This window comes from Pempheris klunzingeri, chromosome 5, assembly GCF_042242105.1.
Source record: "Pempheris klunzingeri isolate RE-2024b chromosome 5, fPemKlu1.hap1, whole genome shotgun sequence".
In the NCBI taxonomy this organism is placed as follows: Eukaryota; Metazoa; Chordata; class Actinopteri; order Acropomatiformes; family Pempheridae; genus Pempheris; species Pempheris klunzingeri.
The window spans coordinates 17,195,467-17,217,681 of NC_092016.1; the positions used below are offsets into that span (position 1 = coordinate 17,195,467).

A 22,215-nucleotide genomic window follows, 5' to 3' on the forward strand; every position below is an offset into this window, starting at 1 on the left:
AATGAACACACTCTCAAAGGTATTTAGAAGATATCTAAATTGTCAACTCATGTGGTAAACCCCCTTGTAACTGGAATAGTCTGTGTGCAATATTTTACTGTTGAGCAACTTTCCAGTTTTCCCTTGCTGATCCATGTAGGCTCAACTAACTTTGAAAGAATGAGCAGCTGGCCAATCAGGCATCATGGCTATTTCAGTCACTGCATGCTTTTGGAGATAAAGCAGGCAGTGATTGGCAGAGCTGTGTATGTCTGCCACAGAGTTTTGGGGTTCGCCACAGTCGATGCATCTTATTTGACCGATAAACTGAACCAGCATTTTGAGTTCACATTTAATTACACATACAAAGTTGAGGACAAGTGATAGAAAGGATGGAGGCCAGCAACAACGGAGTAAGTACAGTTGTGTTTGAGAATGTAATACTTCTTCTATCTTAAACGTTATTGAGTGAAGAGTTGAGAGCACCTAAGAATGACTTTTTGATGAGTGATTTTGTTTCTAATTAAATTAAATTGGTTTCAACCTTGTGAGAGCTTTTAGAGTAAGTTAATAATAGAGTTGCATCTGTTTGGTAGAACAGTTGGCAGTCTAGCCCGCCATTCCTCTAGTTATTTTAAACACCATCAAGAGTTTCTATTACCAACACATCACACTCACAGGGCACCTAAATGCTGGCTTGTATGAAACACTCAGTTTTGACTTTTGTTAACATCCTACAATGACTGAATATGTAGAGCAATTTTTAATGTCCTTATAAAGCTAAAGTCTACTTCCAATCAACTAAAGAACATAACAGTCTTAGAAAAAAGGAGAGAAAAAGAATAATATTACCCTGATTGTGTTAGCATGTCTTTATGGTAATTTTCTCTGACAGTTTTGTACCTTTTTGTTTTCTAGACGGGAAAGAGAGCAGAAGGTAAAGCTCACGCTCTAAATATAAATATGACACCAGACACTGATGAAGAGCTCTCAGCAAAGAATCCCCAGTCACCCCTCAAAGCCATTGTCCAAGGTATGTCATGCATTAATCCTATCTCTGTTTAGTTTAGATTTTCAATATTAATACTTTCATGATTCATAACTAAAATATAATACGTAATGATAGGTTCAATAATTAGCTTTTTAGGGCTTTCAACTGCTCCTGACTGTGTTATTAAGGTGAGATACGAGGAAGGTTTTGAAAACTGTCTAAAATAGAATTCATTATATATGTTAAACATAATTGAAAAAACATCATTAGATATATCTTGCTATAACCTACTTCATAAATAGTAGGCTATATCATTTTATACTTTTTCTGAAAAGCCTAATTTTGATTCATTTCACACACACACTGATCAAATGACTATTTGATGTTATTCTCTCCTTACATCAGGTCAAGCTGCCACTTCTGTAGAGAACGGACAACACGACCGTGAGGTCCAACCTGGTCCTGTTTCAGATGAGGAAAATGCTGTTAAGCCAAAACTCCAGATAACTTTCAACACATTTACCGTCAAGAATGGTGAAGATCTGAAAGTAGAGATCCCAGTGGTTGGGCACCCAACACCAAAGATTGAATGGAAAAGAGATGGTCAGGCAGTCAGAGAGACATCAAGGCTGGAGATTTCAAATACGGCATCATTAACGGTTCTTCATATCCGACATGCTGTCAGGGAGCACTCTGGTAAATACTCTGTCACAGCAAGCAACAGCGCTGGAAAATATACAGGAGAAATCACTGTGGTTGTTCTTGAAAAGCCGGATCCACCCACAGGGCCTGTGAGGATTGATGAGGTTAGTTCAGACTATGCGACCATCTCCTGGGAGCCACCAGAATACACCGGAGGATGTCAGCTAGACAACTACATAGTGGAGAAACGTGACACTGCAAGTATAGAGTGGCAGACTGTGTCAGCAACAACGGTAAGAACCACGATCAAAGTCTCCAAACTGAAGACAGGAAGCGAATACCAATTCAGAGTGTTTGCAGAAAATAGGTACGGAAAGAGTGCTGCTATTACCTCTCCTATTGTAACTGCACAATATCCTTTTAGTGTGCCTACTGCTCCTGGCACCCCTCTTGCATCCACCGTGACAAAGTACAGCATGGTCATTGAATGGGAGCCTCCAGCCAAAGATGGAGGCAGCCCCATCATCGGCTATCACCTTGAGCGCAAAGAGAAGAACAGTATCTTATGGACCAAGTTGAACAAACTTGTTATACCTGATGCTCGCTTTAAAACAAGTGGACTGGAAGAAGGCATTGAGTATGAATTCAGAGTCTTTGCTGAGAATATTGCCGGACTCAGCCCATCTAGTAAGATATCTGAGTGCTATGTGGCGAGAGATCCCTGCGATCCACCTGGTAAACCCGAAGCTGTTGTCATTACTAGAGAGAACATCACGCTTCAGTGGGCAAAACCCAAGAATGACGGTGGAAGCACCATTACAGGCTATGTTGTTGAAAAGAAGGAGCTCCCAGATGGCAGATGGATGAAGGCGAACTTCACCAATGTGATTGAGAATCAGTTCACAATCACGGGTCTGACGGGGGGCCAAAGTTATGAGTTCAGGGTAACTGCTAAGAATGGAGCTGGTGTATGGAGCATGCCTTCGGAAAGCGTAACCATCATCGCTCAGGATGTCATTGAAGGGCCCACAGCCTTCATTGATCCTAAGTTCAAGAGCACTACTGTTCAGTCTGGTGAGACATTCGTTGTTGAGGCTGATTACTTTGGTAAGCCCCTCCCTCAAGTAACGTGGCTAAAGGATGGGAAAGAAATTGACAAAACTACACAGAGAATGGAGGTCAAAAACACCCTCACTCATACAACTCTGACTGTCAGGGACTGTACACGAGTGGATGGGGGACACTTTGTCTTGAACCTCAGTAACACTGGCGGAACAACAATTATCTCAGTTAATGTGAAGGTCCTGGATAGACCCGGTCCCCCAGACGGACTTCTGAAGGTGAAAGTTGTCAGTGCAGAGAAGTGCACTCTTCACTGGAATCCACCTTTAAACGACGGCGGTGCCAGTGTTTCTCACTACATCATTGAAAAAAGGGAGACCAGCCGTGTTACATGGACTGGAGTCGAACCTCACGTTGAAGCTGTCAGTTACAAAGTGACAAAACTGGTGCCTGGTAAGGAATACATATTCAGAATTGCTGCCGTGAATAAATTTGGTGTTGGAGAATTTCTGGAATCAGATCCCTTCATTGCACAAAACCCTTTTACAACGCCTAGTGCACCTTCAACTCCTACAGCCAGCGCTGTGACAGGTGACTCTATTATGCTGACGTGGGAAAGGCCTGAGACTGATGGAGGCTCAGAGATTGATGGATACATCCTGGAGAAACGTGACAGAGAGGGTGTCAGGTGGACTAAATGCAACAAGAGAAGGCTAAATGACTTGCGTTTCCGATGCACAGGGCTCACTGAGGGACATTATTATCAGTTCAGAGTACTGGCAGAGAATGCTGCTGGTGTGGGTGCACCGAGCGAGCCAAGTGAGTATATAAAAGTATGTGAAGCCACTTACCCACCTGGTCCCCCGACCAACCCCAAAGTGACAGACCATTCCTGCAGCACTGTGACTCTGACATGGTCAAAGCCCATCTATGATGGTGGAGCAGCAATCAATGGATATGCAGTTGAAATGAAAGAAGCAGCAGAGGACGAGTGGATCACATGCACACCGAGCACAGGTGTAGAGGAACCAAAGTACACTGTAAAAAGACTGAGAGAAAATGCAAGGTACAATTTTCGTATACGTGCGATGAATGCCGTCGGAGTTGGAGAGCACGTGGATCTGCCAGGGTCTGTGGTAGCGGCTGAAAAACCAGAGGCGCCTGAGATTGAGTTGGACGCTAGCTTGAGGAAGATTGTAGGTGTTCGAGCCTGTTCCATGTTACGTCTCTTTGTCACCATCAGAGGAAGGCCAGAGCCTGAGGTTAAGTGGTCAAAGGAAGGTGGTACTCTAAGTGAGCGTGCTCAAATTGAGGTAACAAACTCCTACACAGAGCTATTGATTGAGAATGTCAATAGAAGTGACACGGGAAAATATGTGTTGACTGCTGAGAACTACAGTGGTTCTAAATCAGCATTCATTAATGTCAGAGTATTGGACTCTCCAGGTGCACCAACAAACTTAGAGGTAAAGGATGTAAAGAGAGACTCTGTTTCCATCTCCTGGGAGGCACCTCTCATTGATGGAGGAGCAAAGATTTCACACTACATTGTAGAAAAGCGAGAGGAGGCTAGAAAGGCATTTGCAAGCGTCTGTACCAACTGTGTGAGAAACTCATACAAGATTGACAATCTCCAGGAAGGATGTTTCTATTATTTCCGAGTCCTGGCTGTGAATGAGTTTGGCACTGGATTGCCAGCAGAGACAAGTGAGGCTGTTAAAGTGTCTGAGGCTCCTCTGCCCCCTGGCAAAATCACGCTCAGTGATGTTACTTGCAATAGTGCAAGACTCTCTTGGGAGAAGCCAGACCATGATGGAGGAAGCAAAATAACATGTTATATCGTAGACATGCAGGCTGAGGGAGATGACACATGGACAATATGTTCTGAAAGTAAAGCACTGGAAGTGACTATTAATGGTCTGGCAAAAGGAAAGAAGTATTTCTTTAGAGTGACTGCTGTGAATGAAAAGGGAAAAAGTGAACCAAAGTCCCTTTTGGCACCTGTTACAGTAAATGATACTACTGCTGGGCCCACTATTAATTTGCTGTCCAACACATTTAGTGTGAAGGCAGGCAATGATTTAAAGATTGATGTACCATTCAAGGGTGTACCACCTCCAACGGTAGCCTGGAAGAAAGATGGTGACTTGCTGAAAGAGACAAGCAGGGTAAATGTGCACACATCTGACACATCATCTCAGATCGTTATCAAAGATGCAACGAGAATAGACGTTGGCGTGTATGAGGTGACCCTGGCCAACTCGGTTGGAACCACATCCGCTGAAATCTTTGTTAATGTTTTTGAAAGACCTGGACCACCAAGTGACCTCAGCATGGATGAAGTGAGTGCTGACTTTGTGTCTTTGTCATGGCAGGCCCCGCATTATACAGGCGGGTGTCAAATCAATAATTATGTTGTTGAGAAAAGAGATACAGGCAGCACAATATGGCAGACTGTGTCAGCAACTGTTGCCAGAACATCAATCAAAATTTCCCGTTTGACCCAGGGCACTGAATATCAGTTTCGTATTGCTGCAGAGAATCGCTATGGCAAAAGCCACTTTGTTGAGTCTGACCCTGTAGTTGCCCAGTATCCGTTTAAGCCCCCTGGTGCACCAACCAATCTACGTGTTGTGAGTGCCTCAAAGTCCATCATAGTGGTTGCTTGGAACAAGCCAGACAGTGATGGTGGCAGCCCTATTGTGGGTTACCACATTGAATGCAAAGATCAAAGCAGTATTTTGTGGACAAAGTTAAACAGAAACCAGGTCACTGAGAACCAGTTCAAGGTAACAACTGTTGAAGAAGGTCTGATATATGAGTTCCGGGTCTGTGCTGAGAACATGGCTGGTATTGGTCCATGCAGTAAGACATCTGAACCTGTAGCAGCGAGAGACCAGTGTGATCCCCCGAGCAACCTCACAGTCACCAATGTAACTAACAGCTCAGTCTCCCTCTCTTGGGACAAACCAGAATATGACGGTGGGGCTAAAATAACAGGTTACATTGTTGAGCGCAAAGAGCTGCCAGATAGTTGCTGGCTAAAGTGTAACTTCACCAACTTACTGGACACCTTCTTGGAGGTGACCGGCCTCACAGAGGGTGAACAGTATGATTTTCGTGTGATTGCAAAAAATGCAGCTGAGCTCTTCAGTGCACCTTCTGAAACCACAGGACCTGTGACAGTACAGCATGACATAGAGCCACCCAAAATTATGTTGGAGGACAAATTTAGACAGGTGGTGGTTGTCAAAGCAGGAGAGCTCCTAAGATTAGATGCTGACATCTCTGGCCGCCCCAACCCCACGGTGTTTTGGTTGAAGAATGGTAGGAATATTGGCACCAAGGGAAGGGTTGAGATAACTGCAACAAAGACGCATACTTCTCTACTCATCAGAGAGAGTGTTAGGAAGGACTCTGGCCAGTACACTCTGACCCTGCAGAGTACAGGAGGTGCCACATCTAAGGCTATTACCTGCAAGGTCCTGGACCGGCCTGGCCCACCGGCTGGACCTCTGGAAGTCTCTGGACTCTCAGCAGAGAAGTGCACTCTGTCATGGGGACCCCCTCATGAGACTGGCGGTGCTGAGATCATGCACTACTTCGTTGAGAAGTGTGAAACCAGCCGTGTAGCTTGGATCGTTGTGTACGGCGACATGATGGCAAGTACTTGCAAAATAACCAAGCTGCTCAAAGGAAATGAATACCTGTTTAGGGTAAGGGCAGTGAACAAGTACGGGGAAGGTGAGGCTCTGGAAAGTGAGCCCATCAAGGCCGTGGATCCCTTTACTATCCCATCTGCTCCAACGGATGTGGAGGTCACAAGTGCAACCAGCGATACTATGACTATCTGCTGGAAGAGACCTGCCACTGATGGCGGCAGCCGGATCAGCGGTTACATTATAGAGAAGAGGGAGAAGCAGAGTGTCCGCTGGGTTCGTGTCAATAAGAAACCAGTCTACGACCTACGAGTCAAAGCCTCCAGCCTGCGCGAAGGAGGTGAGTATGAATTCAGAGTTTTTGCCGAAAATGCTGCAGGTCTCAGTGAACCGAGTCTCCCATGCCCACTCGCTGTGGCAGAAGATCCAAAATTTTTACCCTCCGCTCCTGTAAAACCCTTCATAATCGATTCAACCAGGTCCTCCATAACTCTGTCATGGAACAAGCCGCTGTTTGATGGTGGAGCAGCAGTCACCGGGTACAAAGTTGAATTCAGAAAACCATCAGAGGAAGACTGGACTGTTGGCGTCCATAACACAGATAAGACAGAGTTTACAGTTACTGGACTCACATCAGGGGCGGAATATGTGTTTACCATCAGATCCATTAACAAGATCGGCATTAGCGAGCCCAGTCCTGAAACCGATCCTCAAGTGCCCATGGAGAGAGAGGAAGAGCCCAGGTTTGATATTAGCACCGAGATGAGGAAGACCCTGCTTGTTAAAGATGGCAGCGCCTTCACTTTGACTGTGCCTTTCACAGGCAAACCTGTTCCCAGTGTGACATGGGAAAAAACAGGCGTAGATCTGAGAGTCCGAGGACTGATCAACACCAGCAGCTCCGTCACCTCCATCACAATGGAAGGGGCAACACGTGATGACTCTGGAAAATACTTAGTCAAACTGCAAAATGTTGCCGGATGTGCTTCCTTGATGCTGAACGTGAGGGTTTTGGACTCACCTGGTCCGCCAGCTCATGTAGCAGTTAAAGATGTGACCAGAAACTCTGCCACTGTTTGCTGGGACATTCCTGAGAATGAGGGGGGAGCCCCCGTCAAGAAGTACCATGTAGATATACGAGACATCAGCAGAAGAGGGTGGACAACACTCACGGACAAATGCCACCGGCTGTCTTACAAGGTGTCTGACCTGGAGGAGGGAGGAATCTACTTCTTCAGAGTCACTGCTGAAAACGAGTACGGGGTCGGCGTTCCCACAGAGACCAAGGAGGGAGCAAAAATGACAGGTACAATCTGTGAAGAGTACACACATAATAGTTTTTATATTTTACATAATAATTACTGTGACAGGATTACTGCCTTAGTAGGATGTAAAAGATTTTAGAGAATGACTGGATATATTAAGCACTTAAACTTCTTTCACTTTTCACACTTTATTCTATTTCTTGCATTAAGAGGAGTTTGGCTTTTTTTTCTTTCTTAATTTCAGATACAGTGGACTGGGAGACAAATCCAGGAGCTTAGCTTGTCTCCTTCCCAGGGTTGAAGTAATCATCTCATGATCTACCAGTGAAGATCCACATCTATTTGTCATCTTCATCCAGCGCCGTTCAGAAAAATCAGCTAGCGAGTCTCTCTGTGATTTAATACATTATCAGAAGCTGCAGTTCTGTAGATATATGGTTGTGATTCTTTTGAAATTTTTTGCATACTAGTGTTTTATTTCTAGACAAAAAAGCATTCATTTTGATTTTGGTTCAGAAACAATAACAACAAAATGTAATGCTGTTTGTTGCAAATCTACAATAAAATGAAGGTAAATATAACAGTTATTAGTTTGGATTTGTCATGCGAAGTTATATATTTATTAACACTGGATGGCATGAAGACAGTCGAAAAAGAATGACAAAAATAATGAATTAATCTAAATACAACAAACATACAACAAAAAAAGAACAGAAAGATATGGAAACATTACTGACATGATTAAACATTTAAAAAAAAGAGTCTACTCGGGGTGTTCTCGCTTGATTGACAGTCAGCTCCAAGCATCGACAGTCCAATAGTAAGTGAAAACATTACTGTATCATTACAGATAGTTGTGACACACTACATTGGCTTTCTGCAATAATTTACACTACAAAGAGGGTAGGCTTACCTCTGATACCTGAATTTAGCTTTTTTTTACATTTCACTTGCAATTATAAATCATACTTTTAGTTCAATTTCTGAATGCAATTTGTTTTTTCTTTTGCTGGGTCCTTTTTATATTTTATGTTATGCTAAAGTAGTTAAAGAATGGGGAAAGTGACACTTTTGGTCAATACTTCTCTTCGCTTGTTCACTGTCAGCTCTCAACTGTTGCTCTTGGGGCTAAAGGCCAAACAAACAAACAAGTAAGTAAGTAAGTAAGTAAGTAAACAAACAAGCAAACAAAGAAATCCCCTTTAACACTTTTTAAAAAGCAGCTAAAGAAACTAGACCCTGTCACCTGTTGCCATTTTGTCAACATGGCAGTTGTTTGCAAGTGCGTCACTATGGAAACCGTTACGTAGCTAAATACAGGAAACCAGTCAGAAACCGGAAGTTAGCGATGCGAGACCAACAAGTTGTCAAATAGTTCGGTGTGTAACTGTGTACAGAACAACAAAAGTACATACTCGAGTAGAAAGTTTCAAGATGGGCACGACGGCAAGTCAACTTGGGAAGGATCTTCTGTCAGAGTACCAAGTAAGTGTTCACAGGAAAGTCTCCAAAAGCAAGTATTAGTTATATCGCTGTGGATAAAACGTTTGTGGCTAAAGTTGAGAGCAGTTCTTACGCCCCATAATAACCGAGGCTAACGTATTAGCTATCTTAGCCTAGCGTTGTACGGCAAAAGGAAACTATTAAAACCTTGTCATCAAAAGTACAGCATGATTTACCAGCGGTCTGAAGTATTTCCTAAACCATTAAACTAACCATTACGCTTGCTAATGGATGTGCGTTGTCCAAGGCTACAGCCTGTCCGTCCTTGGGAGCTGGATCTCTCCTTCACTGTGGTGCTCCAGGAGGTTTCTCTTTTCCCACTGGGTTTTTTAAGTTTTTCCTTCCCGAAGAAGGAGGGTCATAAAGGGCAGGTGATGCCTCGGACTGATCCATTGGCCTCATCGACTGCTGGACTCTTTATTAGATTGTTTGTTCGCTTACACTTCTTGTTTATTTCACAACTCTATTGTGATATTGGGCTATACAAAATAAATTGAATTGAATTGAATTACTCGGAGAGCTAATGTTGCTAATAGGACTAGTTAAACAGTGGATGGATTCATTGAAGGTCGACTTATAAAAGTATTAGTGTGGTAAAAAAAAAGAATGTTTCAGGTTAATCTGTTAATCTGAATTCTTATAATGCTCACTTTTACTTATAGGAGCTGACCTTCTTGACTAAACAAGAAATTCTTCTGTAAGTGATCAGCTGAATGCCACATCACAAATGTTACTAGTTTTTTATTCTTAGTAAAAGCATTTTAATCAGTCTTTTGTTTGTTTAGCGCTCACAAGAGATTCACTGAACTGCTCACGAAAGAAGAGAAAGACCTCCCAAATCCCAGAGTACCAACAGACAGGATTCTCACACTGCCAGAGCTCAAGGTGAAAACATATACGACAGTCAAACTGTGAGCTGCTCTGCGTTTGTTCTCATTGTGCCACTAGCACTGTCCTGAGATTTGTATGCTGTGGAGGAAATGCTTCAACTGCTGATAATCTGCATTGACCCTTGTACTTGCTCCCGCCACAGTCCAACCCTTTCAGGAAAAGAATCTGCCTTGTGTTCTCAACATCTGAAGATAAAGATGGAAGCCTCTCATTTGAGGACTTTCTGGACCTCTTGAGTGCCTTCAGTGACTCTGCTACTCTGGAAATCAAATCCCACTATGCATTCCGTATATTTGGTAAATATTTGACAAAAAATGGGTGATATTTAATTGTACATGCAGGGCTATCGATGTGTGTGTTAAGTATATTGATATTTTCAGACTTTGACGATGATGGAACTCTCGACCGTAGTGATCTGGAGAAACTGGTTAACTGCCTGACCGGCGAGACAGACGACACCAGACTAACGCCTGAAGAAATGAGACAGCTCATCAGCAATGTGGGTTCACTCAGGCTTCTGCTTTTTGAAGTTGTAGGAAGGCACAATAGATGGTTAAAGGTTGGTACACTGATGCGTAAGTGAGCTGACCGGTTGTTTACGTTGCACGTTTCTTTAGATTCTTGAAGAGTCGGACATCGACAAGGATGGGACCGTGAATCTCTCAGAGTTTCAGCATGTAATTTCAAGGTCACCGGATTTTGTCAGGTGACTAGAAGTCTAATTACTGTTATCACTGATATGTACTTCACTCAACACAACTTGGTTCACTCTAACTGCTTCTATTATATATGGATTTCTCCACAGTTCTTTCAAGATTGTGCTGTGAAGACCTCTGGGGGGCTGTGGAAATGCATCACACTCATATGGTGGTGTTTAATTTTCAAAAAGAACAATTTTAGATATTTGCCTTAAATTATATTTGCCTGTGGATTTTACTGCCTTAACAGTTTTATGTATTGTTTATTAAATATAAAACCTGTTTTTTAATTACTATAAAGAAAATAAATTTTTCCCCCAAAAAAACTACTAATTTACAAAATTTGCTTTTTTATGCAAATGAGAACTTCTATTGACATATACCTATATATCTATTTCAAAATTAAATACATTTGATTTAGCATATTCCATTTGTTGTTTTAATTTACACTTCCTTGTATGTTGTCCAAAGTCCAGTGTCCATGTATATCAAAAGGGATTTTATAGTATTTCTTTAGCCATTTCCTCCTTGACAACAGCAGCAAAAGTGTTCCACGCTCCGCACACTACATCAACCACACACATCTGCTGCTCCCTGAAGAACTCCACACGCTGGGGCTCGTCTGAACTGATAAATGCCTGGTGTCCAAGTTGGCCGTAGTCACCTGAAATGGTAAAAGAGGGAAAAATGGACGGGGTAAGCTCAACATGTACTTAGGTTGTTACTTTAAGGTTACTGATTAACTGGTAATGGGAACATCCTACAAAAATGTAACACACTGACAGCAGATGCAAAAAAAATCTGTTAAGGTGTCAAATTCAAACTTACCCCAGCCCCAGGTGTAGAGGTCACCTGTGGCTGAAATGAGAAAAATACGAGATAAAGAAAAATAACTCTGACTTGCCCCAAAAATGCACATCAATATACACCTGTTGCCAAGTGAGGATTCTTACTTGTCACTGCGGCTGTGTGGTGGCTGCCACAGCTGACTGTCCTGACTTCACATGCTGGAGTGATATCCATCAGGGCCGGGAATGCCTGGATCGTTATGAATACTTCTTCATGTTTCTCTCCCTCTTGCGGATCTTCAGTGGGAGGTGTGCTGGCATCTTGGCACGGTGCTCCTGTTCAGTACAGTTAATCCTAATTTTTACTACTTACTATAACTTAAATCAAGTAGCATGTGTGAAATTATACTACAGTCAAGGGGTGTTTCATCCTTAAACATTATAAAGCATTTTCCATACCTGAAGTGCTACCTAAACGTTTAAAAAGTTTGTGCAAAGATTGAGATTGAAAGCATTTAGTTTATAGTGCTAAAAATATGTTTGAAAAACTTGATTTGGGGTGAAATGTCCCTTTACTGTATTTCTCGCATATCTCATTTGACAGGGAAACAGGGTTTTACCTGCTTGTTGGCTTTTCTGCTGCTGCGATGCGTTCCTCAGACCTCGCGATGGAAGTCCAAGCTGGCCACTTTCATTCCAGCCCCACACATAAAGGTCTCCCCCGTCTGACGAAAAAAAGCTCATTTAAGGTCAGTTTTTCCCCTCGAGTTGAAGGCACGACCACATCTTACGTGGGACTCACCACTGACGCAGACAGAGTGCCAGCCTCCTGCAGCCACACAGCTCATGGGCATCCCCCAGAGTGCCTCCACTGCCCGGGGCTCCTCCTCAGAGGTGAGGCCTCCGTGCCCCAGCTGTCCATGGCTGTCAAGTAAACCCATGCACATACAAAAAATATTCACGAGGGTGTCATTACTCTGATTCCCAATGAAGATGTGTGTGTGTGTGTGTGTGTGTGTACCTGCCCAGCCCCCAGGTGTACACAGCTCCAGAGGCACTGAGGAGGATGGCATGGCCTGCACTCAGGGCCAGACTCTTGGCCCTCAGGTGCGGTGATAAGGAGCGCCGGAGGGGCGGCTGTGTGGCTATGTAACCTCCAGGGACCAACGGGAGATTCAGAGGGGGTCCTGGAAAGCAGCAATAAGTTAATTCTTCAGCCAGTTATCACAACAACATACGTCTAGTAGCTGTCAAAGGAGGTTGGGATTACCAGATCCCTCTGAGTGAGTTTTTATTTCCACGCTCCATGATGGGGTCCTCTCTTTCTTCTGCAGATCCCAGATCTCAATTCTGTCCGCGAAAGCGAGGGTCAAGTACGATTCACTGAGGAAGACATCTCTGCAGCCCCGGCTCTCTTTCATAGGCATACCACAGGAATCATTGAGGATTGCCGCCTCGAAACCTGCCAGGCACACACGGCTGTCTCCTGACAGACACAGAGACAAATGTGACACCACTGACGCTTTCATTTAATATTACAAGTAATAGGAGTGCCCAGCCTAAGCTTCGGTAGTTCCCTTATCCCTCACAGACTCACCATCTACATGTAAAGATGCTCTACGACTCCAACTTGCTCGAATTTGAGCATCAGTCTGCGAGCAGCCGTCACCTCTGTCCACGCGACTGCTTATCTCTGTCGGACTACTCACTTTCACTTCCTCGACAGGCTCGCTACGGTCTCCTTTAGTCAATGTTTCATGGACAAATATTTGTCCAAATGCGTTGAAGCCGAACCCGAACCACCGCATTGGAAACGCAGCCGAGCCGAGCAGCGCAGTTATCCGCAAAGTTTGAACAACGGCACCTACTGCGCATGCGCCCCAGTATGGCTGCAGAACAACGATAGATAGATGGATGGTGACCACATAATCCAGGTACAGCTGTTTTATTTTTTTCTGGCCAAGTGTTCAGTCAAAATTAGAAAACAAGCAACCATACAATTAAAACACTGGAGCTGCAGTGGAGTGACAATAAGAACAATAATGATATAGTAGTGTCTGAAATAGAAAATAAAGACAATGAAATGTGGGGGAATAATGACGACACAAATAAAACATTTCTAAATATCAAGTAATGGCAACCATAAGTGAGGAATATATAAATCAACCTCCAACTGGAACATACAGTATAATTGAGATAAATACAATCAGTGGAAAAGCAATGTGAAAACAGCAATCAATCATCTTATTTTCATTTAATACCCTTCTGTAGAAATCCCTTTTATTGCTTTCCACAATTTTGGGTTAAGAAATTTGAGCATTTCAGGATCCACTTGTACCCATCCAGACCAAAACCGACTTCCTGCGTGTGTCAAATAACTCAAAATCACTGGTCCCACATAATACTTTAAGCACTTAAACATTACGCGCCCTCACACGCTGCAGCTGTGTTTTCAGGGTTCACTTCCTTTGCGCTCTTCCTTCCCTTCCCGGTTCATGATGATCTTGTACTCTACGGCCTTGTCCAGGCAGTTCTGAGCGATCTTCGAAACAGCTTGTGTTGTGCCTCCCTTAGCCAAGACGGACAGAATCTCCAGAACTTCGCTCTCCATGAGCGTCTCAGCCAGACTCTTCTCCGCCTCCATCATATTCAGAACTATGACCACTCCACGATGGCGCAGGTCGGATATTTCACACAGCAATAGTGCCTGTAAAATCTCAAGCCAGTGGGTCGTCTGACAAGAGAGGGAAAAAAATGAGCCAACATGGAAAATAGAATCACTGTAGTATGGGACTGTACTGACAGAGCTGATGGATGTGTGGGAGCAGTGATGTGCTGCAGTGCTCTGCTTACTGTTCCAGGGATGCGGGCGCAGAGTTCGGGCTGCGCAGCCGTCAGCATGGCCAAAGTTCCTGCAGCAGCTTTCCGCAGCCTCTCATCCTCCTCTCCGCAGTAGAGAATGAGCAGCTTGAGGCGATCGTTCCCTGTGGCCAGGTACAGCTCCTGCACCTGAGGGCACCCCGAACACCGGCTGCTTTAACTTCAGCTTTTCTACGTATTTGTGCCATAAATCATCTATGACTGTGTGCCTTACCTCAGTACTTAAAACCAAATTACACATGCACTCTGTGGCAGAAGCTCGGACCAGGTCGTGCTCCTCAAACATGTAGCCTTCAATTTTTGGAACAGCTTTCTCTTTCATGATCTTTTGTCTGTGAAACAGCATCAATACAAGCAGATACTCTTAACACCGACAGAAAACTGAGTCAAGTCATCCAAGTGTGAAGCTTTGACCTGGTAAAATCTAAGAATTAAAAAAATAAATAAATAATGCAGACAGCACCAAGCAGGCGTAATTGTACATCTTAAAGGGGGGTATGTCTATACATGTAAAGGATGTGGTCTCAGCTATGTAAAAAACACCATTAACACAGTCAAACTATTAACACAGCTTTGAAAAATGTCATTTTAAATGGTCAGCAGAGACTTGAAATATTTGCATCTTTTTGCATGCTTTTCACCATTTTTAGGATGAAAACTAGGATCCTGCATGTTTGGCCGTAAAAAATGAAAGACAAATATTTAACTACATTTGGGGAAATTATGTTCTTTTCTTTGAGTAAATCAGATTTACTAAGTGTAAAAAATGTAAAACAAACAAACGTAACAAGGGTTTCTGCAAAGAAGTTCAAATACTTGTGCATACTGTCCCACTACAGTTTACAGTTGTTTTGTACATACTAGATTCTTAGGAGAGACTTCCCCCTAGTGGCTAACCTGAGTCTTTCACCGATGCCGGCCAGGTTGGTGAGGGCCATGAGTGCCTCGAAGTTCTGCAGCAGGGTGCATTCAAGACTCAGGAGACTGACAAGAGGACGCACTGTCTCGTAGATCTGACAACAACAAGTGAAACAGGGTTAAGAAGGAAAATGTCTATTGATCTTCTTTTGACAATAGAGGTCTTTTACAGCATGCACTTCTCACCCGTTCTCCTGGGAAGGCAATCTCTGGGTTAGATGTGATTGTTATTTTTGCCAGGGCTTGAGCTGCTTTGATTTTACCCACAGCTGTGTTCTCAGATGCCAGTGGGATCAAAGCCTGTGAGGGAAACAGTCAATATAAATCATGTAAACCTCCTAAAGCAAGATGTAGACATCAGTGTGCAGGCTAAACTGAGCAGGTTTATCGTGGGGTTCTACCTTTCCTCCACCCTGTGCCACCACTGTGCCTCTGTCTTCCTGTCGTTCCACCAAAGCCAAGAAGACCCTGCCGTGATAAATGGCGTCAATAGAAAATCTACAGAGAGAAGAGGGAGTGAAAAAAGCCTTAATGCCATTTTCCTACTTGGCGATACACTCCCTACAAGCCTCAGTGAGGGCAGGACTCTCCTGTTTGACCGTGCACACCAACGCAGACACCACACCAGCCTCCAGCAGCCTCACCAGTCTTTTCTCCACGTAGGAAGGTGCATCCTGACATATGAAAAGACAAACAGGTTCACGTAAATCAGCCAGCCATCAACTTTAAAGACAAAAAAAGTACTGAAAAGGGATATTAGAGTAGTCACATACTGTGCATTATTACAGAGGTGCTGCACACTTTAGTGTGCTGTTCGTGCTGTCAAGTAAGTGATATGACACATCATTTCAGGAGTTGAAAATGGCTCAACACGCCATCTGCTGTTTAAATTCAGCCATGAACCTTGCATGGCTGATAGCGGCATTGAGCAATGATATGTGCACATGAATGTGTGGGCCCACCCTTGAGCAGGAGTCTGTGAACCCACACTCAATGATATCAATGATCCTGCCACACAAATTCACACCTGAGCCCCTCCTCTCTTAAAAGCAATATTGTGTAATGTTAGTTCTGTATGAAAAAGGAACATTTAAATGGTACCTTGGGGTGCTCCTCGGGCACGTGCTGCTTTGCATACTTAGCCAGCTCCACCATCTGAGGGTCTGGCTTCTCCACTTCATAGCTGTTGGTGCAGTTCACTAATGTGGAGCCCAGAGCAAACAGTACAGTCTTATCCTCAGACTGCAGCACAGACAAAAAAAAAAAAGAAGCAAGGCTGTTAAAGCTATCCCAGTCAACACTACACAAATGTTTGTGTGTATTCTCATGGTGCCGCTTTCGAACACTGTAGAAAAATAAATATCTCAATAACCACTAGGATGCTCTACTGAGAGAAACCCGACTTTGTAATTGCCCTGTATTGTCCATGTATCACAAGTATTAAAGCCTATAATCACAAAAATCTGTCAAACCTTTGCTAGTTCAAACATGGCAAGGAGAGCGTTCTTGTCTTCCACCAAGTCCTCCTTTACATCAGCATCAAAAGTGAGGTAGGCGAGGCCTTCCACAGACCACCGACGGGAGGTGGGGGGCAGAGACTCATTACACAGCCACCTAACAGAGAAAGAGACACAGCTTGCTTTTTATTTAAAATCCAAGAAATCGCTCTTCTGTTGGTTTTTAATCAAGTTAAGCAACAATGCAGATAAAGCATGACACATTTCTCTTTATCTATGCCCAGGTTCAAGATTCCACACAGGCAAACATACTTCCTGCACTGCTTGGCGAGCTTTAGCGTGGATCCCTCTGCAAACTGCTTCATACTGAAGTCTGTCCCTCCTGCTGATCCAAGCTTGCACAAACCCTGTGTAATGACCATTAAAAACCACAGTTCACTCATTTTTTATTTAGAGATGTTCTTTCCTCCAACTGTCTGAAATAAATATACTCACACAGCGGCACTTACCACCAGGGCTCTCACACGTATCCTGTCATTCTCGCTCTTCTTGTAGAGGTCCTTCAGAAGTGCCACGCCGTTGGCTGTGATGAAGGAGGCTCTCTTGGCCTTGCCTGCAGCGTGGATAAGAGCCTCCACGGCTACCTGCTGGTGAGTTACATCTTCGGAGGCACACAGAGAGATCACTGCATCCACCATTCCTGACATCTCTAGAGTTCTGTTACCCACGTCGCTCGGTCCTTGGAGGAGCACCGATACTGTCTGGATGGCTCTCAGCTTGGTGTCTAGTCCAGTTTGGCTAAAGTGTTGCCTGTCAAGAAAAACATCAGATAAGAAATGTTACAAAAGCATGCCATTTTAATTTGCTTATTCTTAAATTATTTCACTATTAAGCAGCTCAAGTAAGAGGCACTTTGGACACAAATGTCTGTGGTCAACTCACTGTACATATTCTTCACATAGTTTGTTGAAGTTTTCCCTCTCCGCGTCACTCTTTAGGTCACTGTAGAGTTTGCTAAGCAAGACAGAGCAGCTCATATGGGTGTTGTCTGTAAGAGGTGGTCCTTGTGAGAGCTCAGGGACTGTCCCAGCTACCTCCAGGACTTTCTTCAGTCCTGCAGGAGGACAAGGAGGTCATTATTCTGACTATGGTGATGGCAGATAAAACTGGTGACAGTGTGTCTGAAATGGGCTTAGAAACGCTAAAGCCACGGGCACATTTCTTTAGACATTAGACATAGACTACACTGTGCTTCCTCCATATCATGATAGTGCAACCACACTGAAAAATGGAGATGTTTGTTTTGTATCCATCATAGCATAAGAATGTGACGATGTGTTTCATACCCTGGTCTATCACCCACAGTGTGAGGGAGTTATCTGGGCTTTTCAAAGACTTGCGGGGAACTTGTTTGACCAGGAGGTTGATGGCGCTGTCTCTTCCCGGCCCCGACACATTAGATGCTGGCATCATTTCCAAGAGGTGGCGTAACATTGAGCGTAGCTCCTTAGAGGGTTCTGTGTGAAATTCATACAGTCAATTACTGTTGAAAGAAAGGGACAGACCAGCTGATGCACACAAAAAAAAAAAGTGTTGTTTTTGGCCACATTCATGTGTAGCCAACTCCGAATACAAAAACAATGAGTGCACACTCACCAGGAAGAATGGCTTCATCTTTCCCTCTGATCTCTCTTTTCATGCCCTCCGTCAGAGCCTCAAACATCACCTGCAGCAAATGGCAGGCAGCCAGAGACACAGTCGAGGCTCCTGATCCCATTACTGCACACAGCTGCTCCATTCCCAACTCATTCACTATAGCCATGGTCTGGAGAGCAATTGATAAATGTTACGAACATGAGTGAGTGCTGTTTTCTGACAGACAAGGATGCAGCTATTCTTCACAATCTGCAGAAAAACTGGCTACAGAAGATTTAACAATGAATGGGAACAGAAATGCCGATACAAATAAGATAGCCATTACTATGGATACACTTCCTGTTTTATCTATGTTTTCCAAGAAAGAAAATATAAGTTTACCTGCCTTTTAAAATAGGACTTTTTAAGATGATGCAATGAATAGCTTTAGAGGGACCTGTCACACTTACTCTGGACTGATGCCCCGTGCACAAACCAACCAGGGTTCTCAGGGCAGAGAGGACAACATCCTCCTGCTTTGAATGAAGAAGTTTTTGAATCAACTTCACTCCATCGTTACGGAAGATCTGCTCAGCTCCTGCGTCTTCTCGGGATAATACCACTAGATTCTGAGCAGCCTGAAATTTAATAATGGACCACATTATGTTGCAATCTCGCAAAAAAAAAATCAAGACCCAATGAATAAAAAGAGTGAAAAATACTGCACCTTACCTTTTGTCGATCCGCGTCTTGAGCAGATGCGTCTAAGAGGAGGGAGAACATTTGCTGCACACGAGCATCTGTGGAGTTTAGCTGCACCGACTACGCAGTTAAGAGAAAAGAGAAAAACGGTCTCTTCAGAGTGCTACTTCAAATACAAGAAAAACTTTGAGTACCCTTCATCCACTCTATTAAAAAAACATCACCTTCTGCTGGATCTGTGCTCCCAGCTGTCTGAGCAGATCCTGGAAGGCTTTGTTTTTGGGCTCCAGCTGGGCGCAACTCTGAACATCCAGAAAGGCCTGGTCAAGCCGACCAAGTTTCTGGAAAGCCTGAGCTCTCCGGAACCTGGCTTTCACATCACCTGGGTCAGTATCGAGGGCTGAAAAGAGTGACAGACGATATGAGCTGTAAATAACAGTAAATAACTTTTGCTTCTATCTAGAATGCAAATTATATAGAGCAGCTGTAAATGGTTTGGTCCATGAATATAATAAGCTGTTGAAAGTGGTTCTAAATGAAACTCTTCACCCTGGGGTCATCATGGGTGTGTTTTTTTTTTAAAAGAGCTGCGATTGAAAAGAGCTGCGATTGAGCTTTTCAAATGTAAAATTGTGTCACTTGAAGCAACCCTAACCAAATATAGAAGTAAGAGAAGAAGTAAAAGTAGTAAAAGTATCATTGTGTCATGAGGTGAGGTGCAACTGTATTCAAACTAAGATTACAAAGTGTCTTTCTCCTCGATGATCTATGAATTATACTTTAATATCCCTGAACCCTGACTGTGATGTCAGTCCCACCTTTGGAGGCATCAGCCTCTGCCTTGGTGAACTCCTCTAGTTTCAGGTAGCAGGCGGAGCGGTTCCGATACAGAACAGCACTCTCCGCCCCGCTGTCACTCAGCTTTAAAGCCTTGGTGTAACAACACGCAGCACCCTTCATGTCTCCTGCCTTGAAAAGAGTGTTCCCCTCCTCCTTCAGGGCTGCAGGGTCCTGTGTTACACAGAAAAAGTAAGAAAAAAATCAGTCTAGATGAAATCTGCTAAGCTAAAAAGGCTAAGTTAGGACGTCGCCGGACGATATCTTACCTTTTCTTTTTCGCTCCCACTCATCTTCAAGCTTTTACGCACAATGCAGCGTTACTTAGTGTGGTGGAAATGTAGTTTTATTCTCTAATTTCACTCTACTGCGTTTGCAAACACCGCTAACTTCAGCCAAACATGTTACATCTTGCTACGCTTCCGGGTATCCGGGGCACGTTGATGACGTGGAGGTGAGAGTCCCGCCCCTCCCCTCACGCGCCATTTCCATAAAAGGAAGAGAGGAGTCAGCGCGTGAACATCTCTGTCTTCATCTCTGCTTTATTTGGTTACATGCAGCTTTGTTCAGTCCACGCAGACACAGAGGGCTTTTATCAAGCTGCCCATGTGATAAAATAAGAGGAACTCTAAAGGCCAGAAAAGATAAAGTTTTAGATGCATTCAGCTGTAAAAGTACTTTAATGTTGCAGGTGGTCTAAATGCCAAGTGTTAGATGATTAGACCTCAGCAATGCATGACATTGAATGAGCGTATTTTATGTTTTTTGGACCACTTTGTAATAAGCCAACCTGTGTGACTTTGTGTAACTTTATTGATTGTTGGTAAGTCATTTACTATGGCTTTACAGATATGGAACAACTTTTGGGTTGCCAGATTGTGAAACACCGCTTAATCTGTTGGACTGATGATCACTTAATTGTGGCCAAATCCATTCATTAACAACCCATCGAACATTTACAACTTGATGGATTAAAAACACTCTTAATGACTTATTAAAATTTATTGCTGCAGACTTAATGACTCATTAGAAAGTGAGGAACCCATTAGCATCTATTGATGGATTAGCAAAATCTATATCTATGCTATTGTGCTATTAACGAACAGAAAGGCTCGACTCTGGCCAAACAACAGTGTCCCCTTTCAGGTCAAAACCACAAAAGGAAGAGTCCTGGTATGTTATTTCCTGCATCAGTCCCCTGGGGACTCTCGTTTACCAGGACAGCCGAGCACCATTGTTGTGTTTCCTCTGTTGCCATGGAGACAAAGGGGTTCCCTTTGGGCCTTGTGCTCAGGTACGCCTTTTAAGGCGCTCACATTACCATGGCAGCTTTGTGACTTTAAAAGAATATCCAGCATGAACGGATGGTATATATTTCCTAAGAGCTGAGCTTTGCTGTGAGACCTCGTACATGCCAGATCCACAGGAGATCCACAGGAGATCCACAGGAGATCCACGGGGCTCAGCGACAGCACTTGGGACCCAAAGAGAGCAGCCCCAGTCTGGAGTCAAACTCAAAACCAGCTGCGTAAACAGTTCTCCCTAATCACAACTTTGTGTTTTGAGAGATTTTGCTTTCAGAACAGGATTCTGTCATTGCTGTCTGTACTTTCTGGTCCCAAACAGTTTTATTTTTGAAGTGTGGAAATAACGCTCATACACCTCAGTCATACACAGCATTCTGAATGGTTTTGTAGATCCCATCAAAAGTAACCAGTCTCTTATGACTTGTTCAAAAGCAAAACAATGCCATCTGTTCCTGTCACGTCCCACACAATCTGCTAATTAATTATTGAAGTGTCAGCTAAGCTCCTGTTTCCATAAACATATAAAGAGTTCTTGAATGGTCGATTAAAAGAACACAACAATGTGGCGCACCTGCGGGGCATCATTATACTCATTTCCCACGCTGGGCTTCTCAGGTGGCGTTTGTGCTCACGTCTGTTGAGCAGTCAAGCCGGTCTTTGGCCTTGGTGATATAGTGACAGTAGGCAGCTCTTTTTGAGCCCTTCTGTCTGCATTATAAAAGCTGCAAGGAGTTATACCTTTAAATTAACCTCAAGAATCACCCTCTGCTCCCAATTTGTAAAGCTTTTATACCAAACACTCAGAATGGAGGAGTAAGTGGTGCCTGAGGCTAAGAGAGAGATATAAATAACCTCCATTACGGTTCAAACAGGTTATTATTCTACTGTTCTTTGACTGCTGGACATCTTCAGTATTGCTATCTACAATTGGCCCTAAATTACAGTATATTCTTTCACTCAAAAGCTGCCACTGCATCAGCCCAATGAGAGCACAAGAGATG

At 43.6% G+C, this 22,215-nt stretch overlaps 4 protein-coding genes across 4 annotated transcripts; 2 read left to right on the forward strand and 2 right to left on the reverse strand.

The window, feature by feature from the left end:
* Positions 1-299: 299 nt before the first annotated feature.
* On the forward strand, positions 300-8,163 carry LOC139200993 (titin-like). The gene is made up of 4 exons (XM_070830192.1): positions 300-392; positions 898-1,012; positions 1,376-7,639; positions 7,843-8,163. The coding sequence occupies exons 1-4, from the start codon at positions 372-374 to the stop codon at positions 7,875-7,877; spliced, it is 6,435 nt and encodes a 2,144-aa protein (XP_070686293.1). The 5' UTR covers positions 300-371; the 3' UTR covers positions 7,878-8,163.
* A 775-nt stretch (positions 8,164-8,938) lies between these two features.
* LOC139200996 (calcium and integrin-binding protein 1-like) lies at positions 8,939-11,036 on the forward strand. The gene is made up of 7 exons (XM_070830194.1): positions 8,939-9,083; positions 9,764-9,798; positions 9,887-9,986; positions 10,135-10,288; positions 10,373-10,491; positions 10,610-10,698; positions 10,798-11,036. The coding sequence occupies exons 1-7, from the start codon at positions 9,033-9,035 to the stop codon at positions 10,817-10,819; spliced, it is 570 nt and encodes a 189-aa protein (XP_070686295.1). The 5' UTR covers positions 8,939-9,032; the 3' UTR covers positions 10,820-11,036.
* On the reverse strand, positions 11,011-13,318 carry LOC139200995 (RCC1 domain-containing protein 1-like). Its single transcript, XM_070830193.1, has 8 exons — positions 13,076-13,318; positions 12,749-12,964; positions 12,500-12,665; positions 12,281-12,402; positions 12,099-12,203; positions 11,644-11,814; positions 11,519-11,548; positions 11,011-11,354 (listed from the first exon to the last, which is right to left on the reverse strand). The coding sequence occupies exons 1-8, from the start codon at positions 13,284-13,286 to the stop codon at positions 11,191-11,193; spliced, it is 1,185 nt and encodes a 394-aa protein (XP_070686294.1). The 5' UTR covers positions 13,287-13,318; the 3' UTR covers positions 11,011-11,190.
* A 109-nt stretch (positions 13,319-13,427) lies between these two features.
* On the reverse strand, positions 13,428-20,326 carry unc45a (unc-45 myosin chaperone A). The gene is made up of 19 exons (XM_070831185.1): positions 20,177-20,326; positions 19,889-20,081; positions 19,295-19,470; positions 19,101-19,190; positions 18,839-19,006; positions 18,390-18,558; positions 18,080-18,250; positions 17,676-17,847; positions 17,243-17,543; positions 17,046-17,140; positions 16,749-16,890; positions 16,378-16,518; positions 15,823-15,950; positions 15,678-15,744; positions 15,463-15,576; positions 15,256-15,371; positions 14,573-14,690; positions 14,332-14,487; positions 13,428-14,212 (listed from the first exon to the last, which is right to left on the reverse strand). The coding sequence occupies exons 1-19, from the start codon at positions 20,198-20,200 to the stop codon at positions 13,931-13,933; spliced, it is 2,823 nt and encodes a 940-aa protein (XP_070687286.1). The 5' UTR covers positions 20,201-20,326; the 3' UTR covers positions 13,428-13,930.
* Positions 20,327-22,215: the final 1,889 nt, after the last annotated feature.

Coding starts and splice junctions, on each gene's coding strand:
- LOC139200993 (XM_070830192.1), top strand. CDS start 372: ATGGAGGCCAGCAACAACGGA. Junction 393..897: donor TGGAGGCCAGCAACAACGGA/GTAAGTACAGTT, acceptor TTTGTTTTCTAG/ACGGGAAAGAGAGCAGAAGG. Junction 1,013..1,375: donor CCTCAAAGCCATTGTCCAAG/GTATGTCATGCA, acceptor TCCTTACATCAG/GTCAAGCTGCCACTTCTGTA.
- LOC139200996 (XM_070830194.1), top strand. CDS start 9,033: ATGGGCACGACGGCAAGTCAACTTGGGAAGGATCTTCTGTCAGAGTAC. Junction 9,987..10,134: donor TCACACTGCCAGAGCTCAAG/GTGAAAACATAT, acceptor CTCCCGCCACAG/TCCAACCCTTTCAGGAAAAG. Junction 10,492..10,609: donor TGAGACAGCTCATCAGCAAT/GTGGGTTCACTC, acceptor ACGTTTCTTTAG/ATTCTTGAAGAGTCGGACAT.
- LOC139200995 (XM_070830193.1), bottom strand. CDS start 13,286: ATGCGGTGGTTCGGGTTCGGCTTCAACGCATTTGGACAAATATTTGTC. Junction 12,666..12,748: donor AACTCACTCAGAGGGATCTG/GTAATCCCAACC, acceptor GCTGCTTTCCAG/GACCCCCTCTGAATCTCCCG. Junction 12,204..12,280: donor GCACTCTGTCTGCGTCAGTG/GTGAGTCCCACG, acceptor TTTTTTCGTCAG/ACGGGGGAGACCTTTATGTG.
- unc45a (XM_070831185.1), bottom strand. CDS start 20,200: ATGAGTGGGAGCGAAAAAGAAAAG. Junction 19,007..19,100: donor AAGACGCGGATCGACAAAAG/GTAAGGTGCAGT, acceptor ATTAAATTTCAG/GCTGCTCAGAATCTAGTGGT. Junction 18,251..18,389: donor AGATGAAGCCATTCTTCCTG/GTGAGTGTGCAC, acceptor AATTTCACACAG/AACCCTCTAAGGAGCTACGC.